General features: G+C 40.4%; 1 protein-coding gene across 1 annotated transcript in view; it reads right to left on the bottom strand.

Annotated features, from left to right (window-relative positions):
• Nucleotides 1–18,505: 18,505 nt before the first annotated feature.
• A2ML1 (alpha-2-macroglobulin like 1) overlaps nucleotides 18,506–25,026 on the bottom strand; it is a 47,464-nt gene continuing 40,943 nt past the window's right edge. The window contains exons 31-35 of the mRNA XM_061123947.1: nucleotides 24,859–24,986; nucleotides 24,601–24,691; nucleotides 24,026–24,094; nucleotides 19,942–20,044; nucleotides 18,506–19,182 (exon numbers count right to left, since the gene is read on the bottom strand). Of these exons, the coding sequence (XP_060979930.1) occupies nucleotides 19,142–19,182; nucleotides 19,942–20,044; nucleotides 24,026–24,094; nucleotides 24,601–24,691; nucleotides 24,859–24,986 (432 nt within the window). The 3' untranslated portion in view covers nucleotides 18,506–19,141. The remainder of the gene's footprint in view (nucleotides 19,183–19,941; nucleotides 20,045–24,025; nucleotides 24,095–24,600; nucleotides 24,692–24,858; nucleotides 24,987–25,026) is intronic.

The following is a 25,026-nucleotide window of genomic DNA, read 5'->3' as shown; positions in this document are numbered from 1 at the left end:
GGGAAAAGAAGGTATTTTCTGGAGCTTCTGGGAATAAGGGATAGAAAGAAAGGATCAAAGGGACCAACAGGCTGAGCGGGAGAAAGCCAAGCAAGGACCCTAGAGAAACGGCAGATGGGGGAAGGAAATAAAGCCGAGGAAAGAAGAGAAAAGGACAGGGGGAAAAAAAAAGATTGAGGCAAAGGAGAGAGAATGTTGATGGTTTGATTCCGCACCCCTCACCTCCACTCGGGAGAAGGCGGGAAAAGCTGTACCGCAAACAGAAAACCCGTTAGGAGTTGACGTTCCTTCAAAAGCATCCGCCTAATATAACTTGCTTTGAATAACACGTTTAAGTCTGTTATTTCAGGGTTTGGTGGTCGTGCCTGTTCTTAGATTTAAATATGTATGTGAAAGAACGACAAAAACAGGGAGAAGGCAGGAGTATAAAGAAGAGTAGAACAATGGGGCTGTGTTTGGGAAGGTTAAACATTTGATGAAGCTGTGGCTTTTGTCACTTTTTTAGAAATCAATTTTTAATTCTCTTAGTCTTTGAACATTCAAAGACTAAGCATTTCAGACTGAACATTGAGCACCTACTAAGTGCAGTCCGGTTTTGGAGGCTTAAATTACATCAGAGCACAGAACAAAGATAACTCAATTAACCTGTACGGATCGGGCCAGGGCTGCCTTGTGGAAAAATAAGGTTGATGCTTTTTCTGATGTTATTGTCATAGTTGAGTAGCCTTTTTTTTTTTTTAAACTTCCTATCTTTTCCTAATCTCCGCTCTAATCAGTTATTTTTCTGTCAACTAGCTCTTCAGTCTCTCCTTTAAAAGCCATGACGTGATTTAATTTTATAAAGAAAATAGAAGTATTCTCTTTGTTTATAAATTACATCTACTTAGATTTGCATTGAGAAATGTGTTTGGGCGGCGGCGGCGGGGGCGGGGGGGGGGGGGGTTGCTTAATTTGTGGTAGCCAGATTTATGTCAGAGAAAAATCTCAGCCAAGCTTCTAGGAACCAGTTAGACAAGTATGTGAGGGAAGAAATAGGAGGGCAGCCAAAGGACTGGAAAAGCAAAGACATGAGGTGCGAGGAGGTGAAAGGCTATGTTGTCAGGATGGGTAACAGCTTTGGCTGAGGATGAATCGAAAAGATTCTGGCAAAGAACTGGTGGTAGAAACTAGGTAAAGCGTTAGTCATTCAAACCTAGATTTTTGGCATGCCTAAGAAGTTTAAAGTTCTCTTGCAAAGGCTTAGAATGAATAGATTGAGCCTAAGCTGAATTTCCTGGCACCAATGAAAAAGTTCTATCTACAGTTTTTAGATTCTAAGACTTTCAGGTCAATATACATTATTCATGTTTCCATGGGAGAATTATCACTGTGAGGTGTTTAAAGAATGTCTGTAATATATCCCAAGGAAAAGGAATGCAGATGCCAGAGTGCATGCCCTCATTTTTCCAACAATCTTTGGGATTTCATACTTAGAGGGTACCTGGCTATTCCAAAGCCATTAGATCCCCTGGAGGAGGTCATGGCAATCCACTCCAGTATTCTTGTCAGGAGACTCCCGTGGACAGAGGAGCCTGGCAGGCTACAGTCCGTGGGGTCGCACAAAGTTGGACATGACTGAAGCAGCTTAGCACGCACACACAGAAGTAGAACAGAATCACTACCTTTGCATATAATTTTATTCCATCCCTAAAGATTTTTTTTCTTTTTCCTGGCTCATGGACCCCTCTATATTAGTTATACATTTAGATGATGTTATGGAATAAGGTAGTGATATTATATAATTTTGTTGAATTTCTGGTATAAATATAAGCTATAAATACTCTTGTCACAGAGCATGCCATATTGATTATGGGCCTTTAGTTTAATTTTCATATGTTAAAGGCTTGTATCCTACACGTCACAGTAATTATTTTCAAGTTCATTTCTCTCTCCAAGACAGACCAGACTTCCAGGGTCATAAGCCTAGCCAATTTTCCAAAGACAAATTCCGCTTAAAAAAAAGAAATGCATTAATAGCAAAGTGAAGTATTAGAGAAACCTCCACCCATAAAATCCTCGTCAAAGACTCCATCAGCTTGGGAACTGCTACTGAAATGCTTACCTCAGCCTCAACAGAGCAAAACACTTTGTGATCCCTAGAAAATCCTCAACTGACTCCTTTCTTTCCTTTTGTTTTTTTGAATTTGTGCTAAACTGTCTCATTTTCATTTAATGATTATGCTGGAATTAGCCTTTTCTTTTTCAAACCAAATAGTCTTTTGAATAGAGGCCAAATAATTTCTTTACTCTGCATAACACTGAAGGCCATTAACCTAAATAGGTGAAAAGGAAATGCATTCTACCTGGTGTGTAAAAATTGAAGCCCTCCCCCTGCAAAACTTGTCTGAATAAAGAAAGATCAGGATTTGAAGGAAATCAACCGTTTGGCAGCAACTAAAACAAATAGAAAGGAATATAATTTTGCATAGCCACTGAATTCTTCAGGCTTCTCTTCTAAACCCAGCAATGTGAAATAAATTGTGAAGGAAGAGAGGTGTTAGTGTTAAGTATTTACAAATAACCAAGTAAGTAAGCTTGTGTGATCACATTTTTATGCAAATACGGATGGGAGAGAAGTTGGGGAAAAAACCATAACCTTTACTTTAACCAATTTTGGGTGTGTTATACATCCCACCCCATTCCACCATGATTCTATATGCCACTTCAAGGTCTAGTTGGGCGAAAATGAAGATTAAGAAGATTTATAGACTCCTATATTTGGTTAAAACTCAACATTCAAATAACTAAAATAACATCTGGTCCCATCACTTCATGGCAAATAGATGGGGGTAAAAGTAGAACCAGTGACAGATTTAATTTCTTGGTCTCCAAAATCACTGCAGATGGTGACTGCAGCGTTGAAATTAAAAGACACTGGCTCCTTAGAAGGAAAACTATGACAAACCTAGACAGCATATTAAAAAGCAAAGACATCACTTTACTGACAAAGTATAGTCAAAACTATGTTTTTTCCAGTAGTCATGTATGGTTGTGAGGGTTAGACTATAAGGAAGGCTGAGTGCCGAAGAATTGCTGCTTTCGAATTGTGGTGCTGGAGAAGACTCTTGAGAGTCCCTTGGATTGCAAGGAGATCAAACTGTTAGGGGAAGGACACTGAATGAAACCGCCCACCCTGGCCAGGCTCTCTAGTAACCATTCACATGAATTGTTTTATGACAGGAGGTCCTGATAAGGAATACAGAACTAATAAGCCACCACCAACCGGAAGAGTTTGGGAAAGGTCAAAAGGAGACCTTTTGATTCACTTCTGAGAATCCCTGTCACTGGCATCCATCTTTGCTGAGCGATGCATGCGCCACCAGGAAGGACGCTGAGTCAGAATGATTGGCCAAAGACACCCGGAAACTAATCCCATCACCATAAAACCCGAGACTTCAAGCCACGTAGTAGAGCAATTCTCCTGGGTTCCCTTACCCTGCTGCTCTCCGCCCGGGTGCCTTCTTCCAATAAAGTCTCTTGCTTTGTCAGCACGTGCCTCCTCGGACAATTCTTTAACCAGTGTTCGACAAGAGCCTGCTCTTGGGGCCCTGGAGGGGGGCCCCCTTCCTACAACAAAACCAGTCAATGCTAAAGGAAATCAACCCTGAATATTCATTGAAAGGACTGATGCTGAAGCTGAAGCTCCAGTACTTTGGCCACCTGATGTGAGGAGCCGACTCATTGGAAAAGACTCCAATGCTGGCAAACATTGAAGGCAAAAGGAGAAGAGGGCAGCAGAAAATGAGATGGTTGGATGGCATCACTGGCTCAATGGACATGAATCTGAGCAAACTTTCAGAGAGAGTGAAGGACAGGGTGAGCCTTCACAGGCCTTGAAGAAGCCTGGTGTGCTGTAGTCCATGGGTCACAAAGAGTCTGACACAATTTAGCCACTGAACAACAAAGTATTTCTATAGCGCACGCGCACACACACACCCAGAGACTTACTCAAGCCCCTCGATTTTACGTGGTAAATCGGGGACTACTCTCTAGTTGTGGTGCACAAGCCTTTCCTTGCGGTGGCTTCTCATTGCAGAGCACAGGCTGAAGGTACACAGTCTCAGTAGTTGTGGCACACAGACTGAGTTGCCCAGAGCATATGGGATCATCTTGGGCCAGAGATTGAACCGGTGTCCCTTGCATTGCAAGGCAGATTCTTAACCACTAGACCACCAGGGAAGCCCCCAAATGAACTTTTATTTGCAGCCTCCTGCATTATTTTATTGATTGACAGTTGCTAATCACCTGACCTTAACATAGGAAGATTATCCTATGTTATCTGGAGGAGCCCATTGTAATTATGAGTTCTTTAAAATGATAAATGGGAGGCAGAAGAGACAGGTTGAGAGATGTGATGGGAGAAAGATGCATCCTGCCATTGGCGGCTTTGAAGATGGAAGGGGACCGTGTGCTGAGCAATACAGGAAGCCTCTAGAAGCTGAAAACAAAAAAGAGCCCAAACAAACAAGGGGATGAGTTCTTCGATAGAGCATCCTGAAAAGCCTCCTGATAACACCTTGGTTTTCACCCAGTGAGATTCATGTCCCACTTCTGATCTACAGAACTGTAATATAATAAATTTGTGTTGTTTGCAACCACTAAGCTTGTGACAAATTGTTGTTACAGAGCAATGGAACGTGAACACATAAGCTAACTGGTATTTCAAAAAGCAGAAGCTAATCTTGTACCTTTCCTGCTGCCTAAAAGTCCAGCCAGTTGCCAACTTCTTTACTCTTTGTTTGCTAACAACTGGAAATTTTATCATATCACATGCTTGGGCTAATCAGTGAGATTAGTGCTCAGGAATTATTTAGAGTGGCAGCTTTTCAGTTCTGTGGAAATGCCATTCAAGTATATTTTCAAAAAAGTAGAATCATAACTCTCATACAAAAATAAATTGAAAAAAAAATAAATAAATAAATTGAACATGTGTCAAAGATTGTATATAACTTGTTAATTGATGAAAGAATCAGTAAGATACTAAAAATCTGTTCAAAATGCATTTGAGGGACTTCCTTGGCAGTCTATTGGTTAAGACACCTTGGAATCTATCTCAACTCTTCTCTTTAGTTCATAGCCTACATCTAATACCTCTAATATATTTGGTAGTCTCCAAAAATTGTTTGAGGACCTACCATAAGACAGTCACTTTTTTCTCTCATGCGTGTCTATCAGTAGACAAAACGGACAAGAATCCTTACCTTCATGGAGTTTGCTTTCTGGTGGGGGAGAAAAACAAGAAACCAAATCTAAAATCTATGGAATGTTAATGATGACAAATACAATAGAGGAAAAATCTTAAATGGAAAGAAGTTGGGCGAACTTGGAGATGGGGATAGAATCTAAATATAGTTGACTGGGAAGACCTCACAGGCAAGGCGGTACTTAAGAAGAGAGATGGGACTTCCTGGTGTTCTGAGCAACACGTTCGGTGCAGGGGGCCTGAGTTTGATCCCTAGTCAGGGAACTAGATCCTACATGCAGCAACTAAGAGTTCTCATGCCCACAACTAAAATGCATGCCCGCATCCCGCAACTAAGACCTGGTACAGCTAAATAAATAAACTCTGGGAGTTGGTGATGGACAGGGAGGCCTGGCATGCTGCAGTCCATAGGGTTGCAAAGAGTTGGACATGACTGAGCGATTGAACTAAACTGAACTGAAAAAAAAGAGAGAGAGAGATGAAGGAAGGAAGACAGGCAGCCATGTGTATATTTGCTCCAATCAGAGGCATCATGTGCCAGTGTGTTAAAGAATGAGGCAGATAACGATACTCCAAGATATGACACCTTGTGTGCATGCATGCTCAGTCGTGTCCAACTCTTTGTCATCCCATGGACTGTAACTGCCAGGCTCCTCTGTCCATGGAACTTTCCAGGTAAGAATACTTGAGAGGGTTGCTATTTCCTATTCCAGGGGATCCCCCCAATTTAGGGATCAAACCCTTGTCTCTTAAATCTCCTGCATTGTCAGGCAGATTCTTTACCATTGGCGCCAGACACCTTGGCATATTGAATATTTTAAGCTGAAGGCTTCTGAGAAAACAGCAGAAACAAGAAGGTCAGAGTGACCTTCTCCCCACCCTTCTCCCTTGAAACGAGTTATAACCTCTTACTTGAGAGGCCCTCTCCCTATACCTGTAGGAAAGGGACATCCTTACCTCTGAAATCAGGGAGGCCAGAAACAGCCTAACACACAGGTCTTGTTGAGTTTCCCCCTGTTGTCAACATTCCTCTCATACTCTTTGACCTGTCAGATTTCTATCAGATCTCCTTGACTGTTCATTCTTCATCAAACCTAGCATAAAAGTACTTGAGTTTAACCATTTCTACAGGTCTCCATTTCCTTATGAAGACTCCCTGGTCACATCAAAATTATATTCAATAAATGTGTATACTTTGGAGTAGGAAATGGCAACCCACTCCAGTATTCGTGCCTGGAGAATCCCCATGGAAATAGGAGCCTGGTAGGCTACAGTCTATGGGGTCCCAAAGAGTCGGATACAACTGAGCGACTGACACTTTGGTCTGTTAACCTATCTTTGTCAGTTTAATTTCCAGACACAGCCAGGAAGCTTTTTCCTCCAATAGAGAAATAGCAAGCACAGTGTGTCTGGACCAGAGTGAGGCAGGAGGAAAGGAATGGGAGATGGGGTTGAAGGTGTAAAGATGCGTGAGCATGCCAGGGTAGGAGGCAGGGAGGGAGAGAGGAAGCAAGTAATGATTGTAAAACCTGATCTGCTTTTACTCTGGCTGAGAAATGTTGGAAGGATTTAGTAGAGAAGTAATATGATCTGACTTACGTTTTTTTTTTTGGCTGTGCCTCGAGGCTTGTAGGATCTCAGTTCCTCAACCAGAAATTGAACCTGGGCCTCTGGCAGTGAGAGAGGGGAGTCCTAACCACTGGACTGTCAGGGAATTCCCTGGTTTATATTTTTACCAGGATGGCTCTGGCTACCAGGATAAGAACAGGCTTGAGATACAAGGATGGGGATTAGTGAGGAGGAATTTGCAGTAGACTTGAGTAACAAGAGTAAAAATGATGAGAAGTGCTCCCGTATCAGAAATATTTTGAAGCTAGAGCCAGTAGGATTTACTGATGCAATGGATGTGGGATGTGAGAAAAAGAAAGAAACAAAGGCACCTCCAAGGTTTGGGGCCTAAGAATAGACCTTGGAGGTTATTCTATAACAGCCTGCATGGAGCTGCCATATTCGATTGCATTGTATTCCCTGTGTTGCTACATTGAATAGACATCTTTGTTATTCTGTAATATAGATACATTGATAGACATTTTTGCTATTTGTAATATTTTGATAGACATTTTTGCTATTTGTAATAATTTCCTTAAACATGTATCAACACACATGCTGCTGCTGCTGCTAAGTCGCTTCAGTCGTGTCTGACTCTGTGCGACCCCATAGACGGCAGCCCACCAGGCTCCCCCATCCCTGGGATTCTCCAGGCAAGAACACTGGAGTGGGTTGCCATTTCCTTCTCCAATGCATGAACGTGAAAATCACAGATACAAGCATAACTGTAAAATGAATTTCTTTCTTTTTTTAATATATATTTATGTATTTGGCTGATCTTGCAGCATGTGAAATCATCCATCTTGGTTGCTGCATGTGAGATTTTTTTTTTTTTTTAGTTGCAGCATGTGGAATCTTTAGTTGTGGCAAACTCTTAGTTGTGGCATGTGGGATCAGTTCCCTGACCAGGGATTGAACCTGGGCACCCGGCATTGGGAGTGTGGAGTCAGCCATTGTACCACCAGGAAAGTCCCTAAGATGAATTTCTTTCTTTTTTAAGTTTAATTTCTTAAAGTGCAGTTGTTAGTTTATATAAAATATAAAATATTTTATATTTTAGGAACTACTGCAAAATTGCTATCCACGGAGGTTGTTTGTACTCATATTTTGCTAAGTTGATAGATTAATTCTGAAAGCCAGAAGTAGAGATAACCTTAGGTCTCCTTACAGAGATGAGTAAGTTCAAGGATGGCATGTAAAATGTCATCTCTTATTCATGGTAGACTAGAAAAATGATTTTTTTTTTTAAAAAAAAAAGCCCTCAGTTTTAGATGACTTCTTGTCTAAGCCTTGCAGTTTTATAGTTCTTTTCCTATCTTTTTAATTTTTTTCTCTTTCTCTCTGTCTTTCTAATCCTCCATACACACACCCACCAATCCCACTCACTTACACACACACACACACACACACACAGAAAACACATCTCCTGTGGACACTAGTTAACTAAAGTTAAGCTATACTTCCACAGAAAGATAATTAGTATCAACAGAATACACACTTTTGATAGTGTTGCTTTTTTCTCTTTATTGGCTGCACCACACACCTCATGGAATCTTAGTTCCCTGACCAGGATTGAACCTGGGCCACAGTTACCAAGTCATAACCAACTGGACTGCCAGGGAATTTCCTATAGTGGAATATTCTAATAATCTTTAGATGTCTCACTTATAAACCTGAATTCATATACCTGAATCTAAAATTCTTTGCAAATATAACACTCTTTAAAGAATTAGTAAATATTTCTTGTGATTTAATTATTTACTTTGCTTAAGGCATTGTGCTAGATGTTATTAATATATTAAAATGGATAAGAATATTCATTCATTTTCAAGTAACAATATAATTAGGAAATAAAGTCAGGTATACATATTAAGCCTGTGGTTAAGGGCATGAACTCTGAGATCTGGGTTTAGATCCTGATTCTGCTACTTACTAGTTCTGTCACTTACATGGTCCAGGGCATGTAATACAACCACTGTAAGTCTTGTTCTCCTTCTCTGTAGAGTGAGGGGGTCTACCAAACTTGCAGGATTGTTGTGAAAATTGGGTAATGTATTTAGCCTATTGATTGTCCTTGGTAAGTATTCAAAAATTGTTGATTGTTATTTTATTATTAATTATCAACTAGAGTTGATTACATTGTTGACAAAGGTCCGTACAGTCCAAGCTATGGCTTTTCTTGTAGTCACATAGCTATATGCGAGTTGGACCATAAAGAAGGCTGATCACCAAAGAACTGCTGCTTTTGTGGTGGTGGAGAAGACTCTTGAGAGTCCCTTGGACTGCAAGGAGGTCAAGTCAGTCAATCCTTAAGGAAATCAATCCTGAACATTCATTGGAAGGACTGAAGCTGAAGCTCCAATACTTTGGCCACCTGATGTGAAGAGCTCACTCATTAGAAAAGACCCTGATGCTGGGAAAGACTGAGGACATGAGGAGAAGGGGTCGACAGAGGATGAGATGGTTGAATGGATCACTGATTCAATGGACATGAGTTTGAGCAAACTCCGGAAGACGACAAAGGACAGGGAAGCCTGGCGTGCTGCAGTCCACTGGGTTGCCAAGAGTTGACATGACTGAGCAACTGAACAATCAACTAGAGTGTAGGTGGGATTCCCAAGTGGTACTAGTGGTAAAAAAAAAATCTGCCTACCAGTGCAGGAGACACAAGAGATATGGGTTCAATCCCTGGGTCGGGAAGATCCCCTGAAGTAGGAAATGGCAACCCACTTCAATATTCTTGCTTGGAAAATTCCATGCACAGAGAAGCCTAACAGTCTATAATATGTGGGGTCACTAAGAGTCTGACACAACTGAGTAAACACACACACAGAGTGTGAGGCAGTGTCTATAAAAAGACTATGCATACTCAAAGATATGAAAGTCCCATCTGGTCTCTGAAAGAGCTGTCCTTCCTACAAAAAAAGAGAAAAATAATATTTGAAATAAAGTTTGATCAGAATATGAAGGAATCAGAGGGAACATCTCACAGAATTTTATCTCAATCAAACTGGCCAAATGACAACCTTGACAGGCATTTATATTAACTAACTATGCCAGATGGTTTTTACTTCTTACTCATTTAATTTTCACATTGATCCTGAGAGATCATGATTACAGGATTATAAAAAATTAATAATCAGAAACCACAAAGAAATAGAGCTGGGAAACGAGAAGGGGGAGACCTCAAGCCCTGTGGTCACAGCAGAGCCCAACAGGAAGAAGAAAGGTTCCTCTTCTTTCCTGGCAAGGACTCGGCCAATGAAAACCCATGGACTCTGTATATTGTAGCCCTCCCTACTTTCTTCTCTCTGTAAAAGTGTTCTCCTTTCCAAAAAAAAAAAAAAAAAAGTGTTCTCCTTCCCTTGATGTGCAAGGACCTGCACTTGGCTCATCATGATTGCAGACCCCGAGCTGCAAATTCTGGGCTAATCCAGAATAAATCCATCTTTGCTGGAAAATATCTGACAGCCTACTGGTTTCCAGTCAGAAGTGTCTCATCTAGATTTGGAGGTTCTTAATGAGCCTGCACTCCAGCTCTGTCTCTGGTCTGGCTTCTTGGAAGTCCTTAGAGAGAGCCAGATGGAACCACTGCAAAGAAGCAGTGCATAATTGATTTACTGGCTGTCCTCTGCCTCAGCAACCACAGCCCAAATCATGTCATTGGTTTCTTGGGTTGTAAACCTCTAAGGTTCCTTGTGCCAAAAGGTGAACTGTAGGGTGAACTCAGGAAATACCCCAATGTTTATTCTTTAACTGTAAATGAGTATAATATCTCCTTTGTGTCCCCATGACATTTTAAGTATAAAACAAAATAATCAATTGGAAAGGACTGTAAAACAAAAGCAACAAGTTCTAGGAGAGTAAATTGAAATTTATTGAAAGCTTCATTTGCAAGTTAACCCAGTTCCCTAGAAGTCAGACACTTTGCAGGAGAAAATAATCAATATATATGCGGCCCAAATAATGTTTTCAACACTGTACTAGGCAATATAAGAGATACAGAAGACCTATAAAGCATTGCCCTGGGACTTCCCTGATGGTCCAGGGATTAAGAATCCACCTGCCAATGCAAGGGACACATTTTTGATCCCTGGTATGAGAAGATCCCACATGCCAAAGAGCGACTAAGGCTATATGCCACAACTACTGAGCACTCACTTTAGAGCCTGTGCTCTGTAACAAGAGAAGCCCCTGCAATGAGAAACCCAGGCACCATAATGAGAAGTAGCCCCAGTTCACTGCAACAAAGACCTAGTAGAGATAAAAATTAGTTCGTTAAGTAAAATTTTACCAAAAACATTGCCCCTGTTCTCAAAAAGCTTGTAATATGGTATGGTCAAAGGAAATCACTCATGTGAATTGCAGCAGCCAACCAACAGGTACAAATTCTTCTATATGGAATGTACTAAAACCAAATGATACTTTATATCTGGGCAGTGAATGGAAGAAAAGAGGGAAACTAATACTGGGCTAAGTGATTTCACATGTGGTGTCTTAGTTGTTCCTTCCAGGCATTCACTGAATTAAGGACTGTTTTATCCATTTTTATAGACGAGGTTACCAGTGCTGATATGTTGAATGATTTGTTCGTGGTAACATAAATATTAGTTTGAACACAGATGAAGGATCTTATATCAAATTCTAAATCTTGTATGTCTTTAACATACAAGGCAGCCTTGAAGACGTGTCACAGAGGTTCCAGATCAGTTCTCCTTTGGGGCAATTGATAGGCTTGTACTTCCCCATCCATTGGAAGCTGGATATGGCCATGTGATTTGCTCTGGCCAATGAAATGTGAATGGATGTGATATGCATCCTTTCTGGGCAGGAGCCTCAAGAGCCAGTGCACACAGCTAACCTCATGCTCTCCTCTCCTCTGCTACAATGTACACCAACAAATCAATAAATAGAGCAGCTGTTCAGTCACCTTGGGTCCTGGAATAAAAACCACCTGGAGCCGAGGCCCTATCCACCCTTCCATGAATGTGTAAAATGAGGAGTCAATACTTTTACCTTTTTTTTTAAATATAGTTTTGTATCTTTTAAAAATATGTGTATTTATGACTTTTGGCTATGCTGGGTCTTTGTTACTGCTCAAGCTTTTATCTAATTGCAGAGAATGGGGGCTACTCTCGAGTTGTGGTGCACAGGCTTCTTATTGTGGTGGCTTCTCTTGTTATGGAGCACAGGCTCTAGAGCCTTCGGGCTTCAGTAGTTGCAGGACATGAGCTCAGTAGTTGTAGCTCCCTGGTTCAATAGTTGTGGCACTTAGGCTTAGTTGCTCTGTGTGGCATGTGGATCCTCCTAGACCAGGGATCAAACCTGTGTCTCCTGCTTCAGCAGACTCATTATTTGCCACTGGGTCGCCAGGGAAGCCCTGCTTTTACTTTAACCACTCAGCTTTGAAATTATTTTGACAACTTTACCTAATCAATCCTGACTCAACAGCACTCATTAAATTCCTAAAATATGTAACTTTAGCTTCAGGACCAGTCAGCAGGTGATGATGAAATTTATTGGAAACTGAAAATCTGGGGAAATATATTATTTTATCTGTAATAACTTAAAGCCAGATAATGGGTTTGATGATATTATAGTTCTGGAAGAAGTTGGAAAATAGAATGTCAGTAGTGTGTATTTGTTATTGCATTTGACAGAATTTGAATAGGATCTGTGAGAGATGACCATAGCAAAGAACTGTCCATTTTTTTCAATCAGGAGTGAAAAGGGAAAAAGTGCAGAAATGTGGGTTATGGGATTGGAAGAGGCAATTGTGTGGAAAAGCTTTTGAATAATAAAAGCCGATTCAATCTTAGCTTTATGGCAAAGGTCAAATCAAGTTATGGTAGTCCCATTAGTTGTCAAAACTTCAGGATGGATTAATGTATTGCACAGCAAATTCTTACATTAGAAATACTAAAGGATTTGGTCATGAGACAAAATTTTTTAAAGCATTAGGAGGGAAAATGGCTTAGGGTATAACTTCCTACCAAAGCTTAGAGTCCTGAAGCACCCACAGTTAAGAGGTAAGTCTTTTTTATTTTTTTGGCCACACTGTGCAGCATGTGGGATCATAGTTTCCTGACCAGGGATTGAACCTGTGCCCCCTGCCTGGGGAGCATGGAGTCTTGATCACTGGACCACCAGGGAAGTCCCAAGAAGTAAGTCTTCGAAAAAAGAAATACAGATATGACTATTGACATATAGAGCTAACAAGAATAAAAAGAAAAGAAGGGGGGTGGGAGGGATGTTCCGGAGGGAGGTGATATATGTGTATGTACTTATAGCTGATTCATGTTGTTGTACAGCAAAAACTAACATAACTTATAAAGCAACTATACCACACAAAAAAAGAAAAAAGAAATTTTTTAAAGATTAGGAAGCCAACTAAATTTTGAAACCATGACCATGGATTAAGAAACCTGGGAGTAAGTCAACTATATCCCAATAGAAAATAAAAATTAAATTAAAAAAAAAGAAATCTGTGAGTATTTGGGATTTGGATAATGACTCCTGGACTTCAACTTCTGCAGGTGATGTAAACGTGCTCAGTGGTCGAATGCTCTCTTCAGATGAGGCCAAGGAGGAAATTGGCATAGGAGGATCTCCCAGAGGGTGGAGCCACAGTCACAGAGAACATGAACTGGTCCGTCCTTCCTAGGAAACAAAACTGAGAACTAATTAAAGAACTTCCTCATCCCTAGGGTAAGAGACCCTCTCTGAACATTTGTCCAGAATTTCTCCAGAGAAACAGTTTTTCTGTTCTTTTGTTTTTTTTTTTTTAAAGGAGCCAAGGTATCTTGCCCTTTGTTTCAAATCATCTCCACCTTCCACACACTGCAGAAGGCCCATTGTTAGGGAGACACGTTGGCACATCAGATTTTCTGTGATATTTCAGCCTGTTCAGTTTCCACAGCCCTCAGGTCTCCTATGCAGTTAGTCTTGCTGCATAGGAGAATTCTGCATAAAGAATTCTGTTCTTTGGATCTGTTTCCTCATTTTTTTAGTTACTAGGTGATTCTAAAGACATTTTTAATTCTAAATAAACTATAATTCTATCTTCTGCCAATGGTGAGCAGTTCATGAGCTTTATCCAGGATTCAGAAAACAATCTAAATCACATCTCCTAAAAACTTAAAAATAGTACAGAGCTGTCTCTCCTGAAGACCACTAATATGAGAGGATTGCACTAATGAGGGGCTTTGTCACAGGATACATTCTTGCATATTCAAGATGATGACCATGAACTGAGAAATTCTATGAGTAATTCCTATTCAAAAATTTGGAAAGGTTGGGTCTTCCCTGGTTGTCCAGTGGCTAAAACTCTGAGCTCCCAAATGCAGGAGGCCTGGGTTCGATCCCTGGTTGGGGAACTAGATTTTACATGCTGAAATTAACAGTTTGTATACCACAACTAAAGATCTCAGATGCCACAGTGAAAATTCTGCATGCCACAACTAAGACCTGGCACAACTAAATAAACACTTTTTTAAGTGACACTGACTTTCATCTTCATAAAAAAGCCTTACTAAAATAACCTTCATCTCCGATTCCTTTTTGCCTGTATATTTACCATCCCACCATTGACAACCCCAGAAGCCTAAATACCTTCTCCTTTGTTTTGTCATTGCTCTTAAATTAGGCTTGACTGCTTCTTTGGGTTTTCGTTTTTTTTTTTTTTTTTTTTCTATTGAAACAATGACATGAACACAAAAGAAGCCTTTTCTCCTGTTAATCTGTCTTTTGCCAATTTATCTGCAGGCCCCAGTCACTGAATCTAAGAGGATAGAGGAAAAGATTTTCCTCTTACAATTTAGCATCCTGATAGCTTCCCAGATACTTCCATGACTCTCTTATCTTACATCCAATCAGCCACTGACAGGATTGAGCTTTATCTGAGCCTGTGTTCCTGGAAAATAGGCCAGTTAAGAAATCCCACCATCCTTTTGTTTTCCAAACCCCAAAACCTTTGGTGTCAAGGAAAACAGCTCAAAGCAAAGAATCATGCTACTCTTGTATATTCTCTGAAAAGACTCATGTCAACCCTTCTCATGACTCCAGTAAGTTCCATGCACAACTCCCTAAGTTTTCCTTCTGTAAAATCTCAGGTCCCTTTTCTTTTCCATGAGACTGTCTTCATTAATGAACATGCTCTCCATTGCAACAGCCTGAATAAAACCATTTGCTTAATTGTCTGGTGTATTTCATCTTTGATATCCCTGTGTCTTACTGAGGCTGTCTCCTCAGTGAGTAACTTTTGAATAGATCTCCTCTTCACCCCCCTGCCGGTTTACCAGTTCTTACCTGGACTGCTGTATTGCCTCCTAAATGATTTTGAGGACTTCAGTTTTACTCTTCTTGTTTTGTTTTATTTTTTTGGCTGAGCCTTGAGGCATGTCAGATCTTAGTTCCCCCACCAGGAACTGAACTTTCACCCCTTGCATTGGAAGTGCAGGGTCTTAACTCCTGGACCACCAGGGAAGTCCCAGCTTTACCTTTCTCTACTCCATTCTTCACTCTGTTGCTAGAATGATCATTCTAAAAAGCAATTCTTGGCCTAACCTCTTCCTACTTACACACACACACACAAATACACCACCCAGGAGGACACTGAACTACTCCGGTGAAATACCATGCTTTCTTCTCCTCCTTTGTTTTTCATATGTAGCCCAAGCTTCCCTGGAGGAGCAGATGGTAAAGAAACTGCAGGAGACCCGAGTTTGATCCCTGGGTTAGGAAGATCCCCAGAAGAAGGAAATGGCAACCCACTCCAGTAACCTTGCCTGGAGAATCCCATGGACGGAGGAGCTTGACAGGCTACAGTCCATGGGGTCGCAAAGCATCACACGTGACTGAGCAACTAACACTTCACTTCACTTTACTCACTTTGCCCAAACTTGCTCCCTCTTCTTCTGCTTGTTGCTCATCCATCTGAGGCACCAATCTGAAGAAGTCTTTCCTGACACCCTATCACCTTGACCTGGGAAGATACCTCTCCTCTGTACTCCCATAGCTTTGTGTACTTGTCCTATCGTTATTTTTTGTCACACTGTATCACAACTGTTAATGTGTTTGTTTTCTCACTCCACTAGTCTATGAGCTCACTTATCTTTGTATTCCCAGGTTGAGCAAAGTACCTGGCATATTAATAAATGCATGTATTGAATATTTAACCATATATATTAGAACACGGTGTCACTTTTTAAAAAAATGTTATTTGGCTGCTCTGGGTCTGCATTGTGACATGCAGAATCTTTAGGTGCAGTATGCAAACTGTTAATTGTGGCATGTGGAATTTAGTTCCCTGACCAGGCCCCCTGCATTGGAGTCTTAGCCAGTGGACCACCAGAAAAGTCCCCTATCACTTTAATGCTAAAAGCTATTTAATCCTTAAAATCACCTTGCTTCTCAAATATGCACAAATGTTTATATTTCAATAAGTTGAATGATGTGAATTTTCTCATGAACCTCTCTTCATTCAATATATTTGATGGTCTTAAATCATGAGATAATTCTTTCCATCCAAAAGACACAAGAATTGTTCTTATAATCATTTGATTTGGGTTTTTTTGCCCAGACATAACTTCCTAAATCTTGAAGACCACCGCATCCGTCCATTACAAAAAAGGACGTGTTTTGGCAGGAACTACAGACCTAAAAGTAGGGGGCTGGAACTTTCATTGGCTAGGAGGAGCATTCACAATTTCCTTTTTTTTTTTAATATTTATTTATTTATGTTTATATGGTTGTGTCTTTGTTGAGACACTTAGGATCTTTACTCTTTAGTTGTTACATGTGGGATTTAGTTCCCTGACCAGCAATTGAACTTGGGCCTCCTACACTGGGAGTGCAGAGTGTTTCCCACTGGACCACCAGGGAAGTCCCATGACTGCCCTTTTTAGGGTTCTCTGTTCTCTTCACATGATACCAAAGGGTAAGGCAGGATTAGAGATGGCCTTCTGGGATACGTTCTCCATCTTCTCTCACTTTGGGAACTCCTAGGACGAGCTGGGCAACGTCTAGGTTGGCGGAGATAAGGAACAAACAGTTTATGTAAGCATGGCTTTGGGTTTAGGGAAATATCTGTACATCATGGACTTACTTTTCCCTGATTCTTTGGTCAGAGTTTCTGACCTAGAGGAGCAAGATCAGAGTGTGGACATCCAGGGTGAAAGGGTGTAATTACCTTGAGAATCTTCTCTGTTTAAATATCATTTATCTTCCACCTCTATTCCTATTGCCTCCAAGCTTGTTTCCAAAACAAAAACATTTCCCCAAGGAAGATTATCCTGTGACAGATAACCCAAATGGAAAAAGGCTGGACAAAAGCAAAGCCACTAAGTAAGGGAACTCTGGCAGCTACTTTTCTTGTTATTGATCACTGTTTGCCCTGCAGTGACAACTGGCTGAATGCAATCCCTTAATTACAATTCTCTTTGGATTGCTCTCTGAATGCTTAACTCAATTCTTGGCGAAGTCTGGGTCAAAAGTTTTAAAGAAGAAACTATAATGTGAGTTTTTGTTAAAGAATAATCATCAGATTTAAACAGAACCTTTGGTATCCATGGAAATATGCAGTCAAGTGCACAAATTTTCTTTTCAAAGAGAAGAAAACAGAATCTTTTTAGTCTAGTCCCAAATACCTAAATCACATTTTCCCTTAGATTTAAACTCCATGAAGACATTTTTATCTTCCCTGGAACACCTCTACCATCTTCTCCTCTCTGGAGAGTCCCAGATGGCTCAACACAATGGTTAAACCAATGATCCTACTCCAAGGAGCTTTCCTGTATCATTCCTCCTGCGTGTGGTGATTCCTAGGCCATCTTCCCCAGCACTTTATTCTGGCACCTCTGCACCTGTGAAGCCACAGAAAGTAGCTGAGGTTCAGGTCTGTGCATCCATTACCCACTCACTAGTCAATCAGACTGTTAAAGAGAAAAACCACAGGCCTAAAATGGTGTCACTTGTGCTAAATCCCCTGATACCAAACCTAAATGTAATACCTAACCTACTTGCAGTCTTGACCTTCCCCCAGAATGTAATCTTAATCAACTATTCCAGAGTATTCTGCTCACCACCAATGAGATCATCTGCCACGTGGGCCCTCTCCATCCCCCAGAGGAAGAAGAGGCAATCTATGTGGTAAAAACCCTTGTCATTCTCGCCCCTCCAACCCCCCCAAAAGAAGATGTCCTGGCCTAAAAATAATCCTTTCTTTTCTTTTGCTAATTTCCTTTTGTACAGATCTGAATATTCATTGGAAGGACTGAGGCTGAAGCTGAGGCTCCAATACTTTGGCCACCTGATGCAAAGAGCTGACTCACAGGGAAAAAACCCTGATGCTGGGAAAGACTGAGGGCAAAAGAAAAAAAGAAGGGGGCAGCAGAGGATGAGATGACTAGACAGCATCACAGACTCAATGGACATGAATCTGGGCAAACTCTGGGAGATATCAGAGGACAGAGGAGCCTGGGATGCTGTAGTCCATGGGGTCGCAAAGAATCAGACAAGACTTAGCGACTGAACAACAACAATAATGTCTTGGAGCATCCTTTGGTTGCTAGAGGGAATGCTGCGCAATTCATGAATCACCTCACAGAGTCATTCCGATCTTCAGTTTAACTTGGTTACATTTTATTTTTTCACACGAGAAATCAAATTGTTTGACTGACTGAATGAGTTCTGCTTTCAGAGACATTTCAGAAGAATGCTGTTCAGCGACATCATGGAGGATTTCTTTAGTCTCTTTCCAACTTCTCTCCTGGGGGAAAAACAAAGACAGAAGATATCATGATACTCAGAAAGTCTTCACAATTATAGAGGAGCTTTTTTCTGTCTAGAAGAAAAAAAGAATCTCACAAAACATGGGATGGGATTATTAGTAAGAGTGTCATCTCAGGGAAGTAGAATCAGCTCACCTTTACTTTGTCTTAGTATTTTTATATAAAAAGATATATAATTAATAATCAGAACATTTTTCAGCTAGGAAAAACAAAAAAAACAGTGGTTTTAAAAATCACATGGAACCTGTTCATACAACTACCACTATTAACTTTTTCTTGTGTGAACAATGAGATGATTCCTCTTTTTTCCAGGAGTTCAGGACATAGTGTACAACTATACCTCAATTTTTTTAAATAAAAGAATTCAGGACAAAAAAGGAAAGTTCATTTTTATCAAATATAAGCTTCCAAAAGATAATACTAGTAACTCAGAAAGACTGCTTAACTTTTAAATATTACCATCCCACCCCCAAAGCCCACCCTTCTCTCTTCTGGGCTTACCTCATTCACAGGAATCAGAATACTGAACTGTTGCCTGCTCATCTGTAAAATTATAGAACATATATCATTATATCGCAGACCTCATACATTCAGAGAGAAACTACATGAAAGTTATCGGTTTAGGACTCCTTGGTGGTACAGTGGATAAGAAGAATCCGCCTGCCAATGCAGGAGACATGGGTTCAGGAAGATCCCACATGCCAAAGAGCAACTAAACCCATAGGCCACAACTACTGAGCCCGCACTCTACAGCCCAAGCTCCACAAGAAGGGAAGCCACCACAATGAGAAGCCCACACACCACAACAAATAGTAGCTCCTGCTCGCCGCACCTAGAGAAAGCCCACACACAGTAATGAAGACCCAGTAGAACCAAAAATAAAATAAGTTAATTAAAATAAATAAATTTTAGAAGCTACTCTTTAAAAAAATCCATTTAGAACAAGTTACTGCCTTAACCCTTTCCAAAAGATTTCTGTAGGTTACGAGCATATTCAGAATACAGCAAGTTTTCAGTGACAAAAATTTGCATGCTTGCAGTAAATTATTCATCTAAGCAAACATATTAAGAATAGTTAGTCCTTAGAGAATATTATTCTTTTGGTCTATGGACCATGTTGTATAAAATATGTCTTATTCAGAAGACTTTTTAAAAACAGCATATAACCGAATCAAAAAGTGTTAGGAGATCAGATAATGATGTACACTTGGCTTGGAAAAGAGTATTTAGAAAATCAAGAGAGAGATCATGAAGAAGGAGGCAGAAATATGTCAGGAGATGCAGGTAAATACTGGCCCTCACCTGGCAGGTAGTAGTCATAGACTTTGATGGTTGCTGGTTTGAGGTTGGTGACCAACACACTTTGGCTGATGGTAAAGGTATAGGTCTGAGTTTCCTTTCCGAGCTGGAAGACAGACAAAATCCCATTAAAACAAAAGTGAAAATAACATCTCTGCAATGTGGAGATTGAAAGACTCTTGCTGAAAAAGACACAGATGTTAAGAGCAGACTTTTGGACTCTGTGGGAGAAGGCAAGGGTGGGATGATTTGAGAGAATGGCATTGAAATATGTATATTATCATATGTGAAATAGATCGCCAGTTCAGGTTTGATGCATGAGACAGGGTGCTCAGGGCTGGTGCACTGGGATGACCCTGAGGGATGGGATGGGGAGGGAGGTGGGAGGGAGGGTCAGGATGGGGAACATATGTACACCCATGGCTGATTCATGTGAATGTATGGCCAAAACCACCACAATATTGTAAAGTAATTAGCCTCCAATTAAAATAAATTAAAAAAATAAAAAATAAATTAAAAAAAAAAAAGAAAGACTCTTGCTGTCTTCACACAGATTTCCTGAAACCCTTCTACCTCTGCTTCTTGCCACTCCCAAAATTGCCTCCTGCTGTCTTTCTGGCTCTTTCTTCTCAGCATCTTACAGTTTCCTGGCCCTTCTGTAAAATGGGTCCACTCTTGGTCTGGTCTAAGCTATAGCTCCTCTACTAAATTAAGTGTAGTGGCCAAAGGAACAGATGCTTCCGTTATCCTTCAACAGCTTTATACACACGATTGGTTTTCTCTCTTCATTCAGCTCTCTGATCCAATGACGTCTCCTCAGAGAGGCCTTTCCTGACCACGTGACTTTAAAACAATCACACTGGACTTCGCTGGTGGTCCAGTGGCTAAGACTCTGAGCTCCCAGTGCAGGCGGCCTGGGTTTGATCCCTGGTCAGGGAAGTAGAGCCCACATGCCGCAACTAAGAGTTCACATGCCGACACTAAAGATCCTGCATGCCACAATGAAGTTCAAAGATCCTGAGTGCCACAACTAAGACCCGGTGCAGGCAAATAAATAAAATAAAATAAAACAGTCACATCCTGGCTTAGCCCTACCACACTCCTACATAGCACTGATGACTACTAAAACTATTCCTAAATATGTATGTTTATGCATGTACATGTATTTTTTAATTTTGCATATTGTTTGTCTCTCCATTAGAATATCAGCTCCATGAGGGCAGGAGTCATGTCTATGACTTTTATTGCCACATCTCTATCATGTTAAAGAGTATCTGGTATATGTCGATTGCTCAAAAACTGTTTGTTGAATAAATGAATAAATGGAGAGTTCAAGACAATTGTATAAATTAATCTAATAGAAAAAATAAGATTTATGTTATAAATTTAGACGTGAAGTTATAAATGGTGAAGTGGAAGAAATTCTGAAAGAGATTTCTTTAGGTATGTTCTGTGTACTTAGTCATTCAGTTCTGACTGATTCTTCAAGACCTCATGGACTGTAGACTGCCAGGCTCCTCTGGCCATGGGATTCTGCAGGCAAGAATACTGGAGTGGGTACAGGGCTTCATAAAACATGGTCCGGGAATTCTCAGGAATGCCCAAGACTATCTGGCAATCTGTGAGATCAGAATTATTTTGGGAATAATACTAAGACATTATTCATTTTTTTCATTCTCATTCTCTTTCACTGTACTAGTGAAAGGGGACCACTTGATTTGTGATATTTCGACAGACTGAATGCCAAAGCAGACTGGAGAATTTCACTCTCTCTGATTAAGCTAGATATTAAAGCAAAAATGTAAAACAATCTGCTATTCTCACTAATTTTTTTGTTGTTTCGGGAAATACATTTTTGATGAAATGTTATATTAAAATGTAGTGAGCTTATGACTATTGTTTTTAAATAGCTTAATAAATATTTTAATGTTTTTCTCATTTTTAGTTTCTAATAAGATAAATGTCTAATAAGATAAGACATTATCTTTTCTAATAAGATAAATAGATGTAACCCACGCTATCATCAGCTCTTTGAGATCATTTAAGAGTATAGAGGGGTCCTGAGAAAATGTTTTTGGAACTACTGCTCTCATCAATCATTTAGTTATCATAAAGATTTAAAGCAAATGACCAATATACACCAAAAGAAAGCTGGGATAGCAGACTTAACATCTGATCAGATGGAATCTAAAGCAAAAAAAAGCACACATGTGTGTAGAAATCTAAGGCAAAGAAATATATATATAGATATATATAATGTAAATGAAGGACAGTATATACTAATAAAAAGGAAATTGAAAAAGATATGTTCATAAAACATACAACCCTAATTATATAATCATAAAATATATCAAGAAATGACTGACAGAATAGCATACCTAAATGGATAAAGGACCAATCAACCACTGTAATTACAAATTTTGACAGATTTTCAAAAACTGATAGATGGAGCAGAAAAAATAAGCAGAGATAACAAAGGCATGAACAACAGAAATAATCATTTTGGACTTTTAGATCTAGAGCAAATCCATACCCAAGAGAAAAGAAAGAAAAAGAGAAAGTGATGTTGCTCAGTCGTGTCCAACTCTTTGCGACGCCATGGACTGCAGCCTACCAGGCTCCTCCATCCATGGCAAGAGTACTGGAGTGGTTGCCATTTCCTTCTCCAGAGGATCTTCCCGACCCAAAAGAAAGGGCCTGGATATTCTTTTGTAGCACATAATGAACATTTCCAAAAACAGACCACATATTAGGTCACAAAAGAAAACTCAATGCATTTTAGAAGCTCACTATCATGATCTCAGACCATAGTGCAAAAAAGTTAGAAATTAGTAACAAAAACGTGGCTTTAAATATCCCATGAATTTTCAAAAAATTAAAATATAAAAGTAAGTAGTTAAAACAATGCATGTCAAAAATTGTTGGACAAAGAATATACTTAGAGGGAAATTTATAGTTTAATCAGAAAATGAGAGATTAAAAATAAGCAAATTTAGCATTCAATTTAAGAAGTTAGAAAAAGAATGACAGAAAATATCCTTTCCTCCTGTCTTCAGCCCAAAACAAAGGCGTTCCCTAGTGGTCTGGTGGTTACAACTCAGTGCTTTCACTACATGGACCCGGGTTCAATCCCTGGTCCAGGAACTAAGATCCCTCAAGCCTTGGGGCCAAAAATAACAAATAATTTTTAAAAAGGAAGAAATTAATTAAACAGAGCACCAAAACCAAATAATCAAATAACAAAGAACAGCAGAGAAGAGGAATACAGCCAAAAGTAACTTTTGTTAAATGTGAATGAGGTTGCCCCCGATAATACTGGTAAAGAGCAAAGGGGAAAAGATACACAGAAAAAAGGAAATAGTCACAGATATAATCATGGTTGGCTTTTAGACCATTAGACTTGATGTTTCGAGTTAGAAGCTGACTGACTGCTTGGTACACAGACCATCTGGCCACTGCAGTCTTAGGAATGGTGTTGTGGAAATTAGTATCCCCAGGTTCAACTCCCACCTTGACTCCTGACAAAAAGGTTGAGTTGACAAGCACACCTACTTGATCACTTCAGCCTAAATCTCCTTACATAGAAGGAGGGGTGGTATGTGAGACTCAGGGAAGGTGTGTATGAAAGCATCATTTAAACTACAGCATCATGATTTCACGGTTGTTCCTGATACGCTAACCAGTGTGTGTGTGTATGTGTTAGTCTCTCGGTCATGTCCAACTCTTTGTGATCCCATGGACTATAGCCTGCCAGGCTCCTCTGTCCACGGAGTTCTCCAGGCAGGAATACTGGAGTAGGTTGCCATTCCCTTCTTCAAGGGATCTTCCCAATCCAGGGATCAAACTCGGTTCTCCTGCATTGCAGGCAGATTCTTTACCATCTGAGCCATAAGGGAAGCCCCAGAGTTGTTCACTCACCAGCGTTGTTCCAAAAGAAGCTATACAGGGCTTACTCCAAAGTGGTTGTGAACTGACCCTCTCAGGTTGCTCAACCTCATGTGTGTGACACTGGTGCATGTACATTAGCAGGGAAGTTGAAAAGACACATAAGCAATCAAGCTCTTTGGTTCAGTTCCTGACCCCATACCTCTTCCAAGTAGATGTTGACTGTGTCAATTTCAGATTCAACCTTCTTCACCAGTGGTTGCTGGAGAAGCTGAATAAGAAAGGATGGAAAAAAAGAGAGAGACTGAGAGCCAGAGCCTTTCTTATCCTCTAGGGTCGTCTTGCAAAGCTCTGCCATGGTTACAAAAGCAACATGTGTTTTCTTAACATGGAAAAACGTAAGAAAAAGGAACCAAGACAGTAACTGGCTCCAAGACTGAACTGTTTATGTTCAGTCACTCAGTCGTGTATGACTCTTTGCAATCCCATGGACTGCAGCACGCCAGGCTTCCCTCTCCTTCACCATCTCCAGGAGCTTTCTCAAACTCATGTTCATTGAGTTGACAATGCCATCCAACCATCTCATCCTCTGTTGCCCTCTTCTCCACCTGCCCTCAATCTCATATACTTGATGCATCTTTGTAGCCCATTTAGAAACTATAATCATGAGTTAGTTGCATGTATAAATCATCATGCCCAACTCACCAGCTTTTTAATGATAATTAAAAGCTATGATCATTAGTCCTCCTTCAAAACTAGAAAACAGAAGCAACTTACTAACTGATTGGTGCCCTCCACAGGACTGAATCCAGAAAGCATCTTGACCTCCACAATAGCCATATTGGAAGAGCTGCGACTCCCCACATAACTGAGGGCAGAAAGAAGCAAACCTGTGTCAGCCCATTGTCTTCCCTCTCAGCACCCTGTGTGTTCACAGTATACACACACACACACATACACAGACACACGTCCATACACACTCCAACTCAGCCACCCCATCCTAGATGCCCCCCAACCCCTCTCTGCTCTCCTCACCTGGTTTGGATCGTCAGCACCAAGGATCCAAGTGAAATATGTTGCTTACACTGAGTTCTCCTTGTTTTCACACTAAGACTAAAGGCCTCCACAGTATTCGGAGGGAGGATATTATATCTCAGCACCGTCTAGTTGGACGAAACAAAAAACAGTTGGAGAAATCAGGGT

Source organism: Dama dama, chromosome 22 (assembly GCF_033118175.1).
Source record: "Dama dama isolate Ldn47 chromosome 22, ASM3311817v1, whole genome shotgun sequence".
NCBI classification, from domain to species: Eukaryota; Metazoa; Chordata; class Mammalia; order Artiodactyla; family Cervidae; genus Dama; species Dama dama.
Note: the sequence above shows the minus strand (reverse complement) of the source record. Positions and strands in the feature narration are given on the sequence as shown.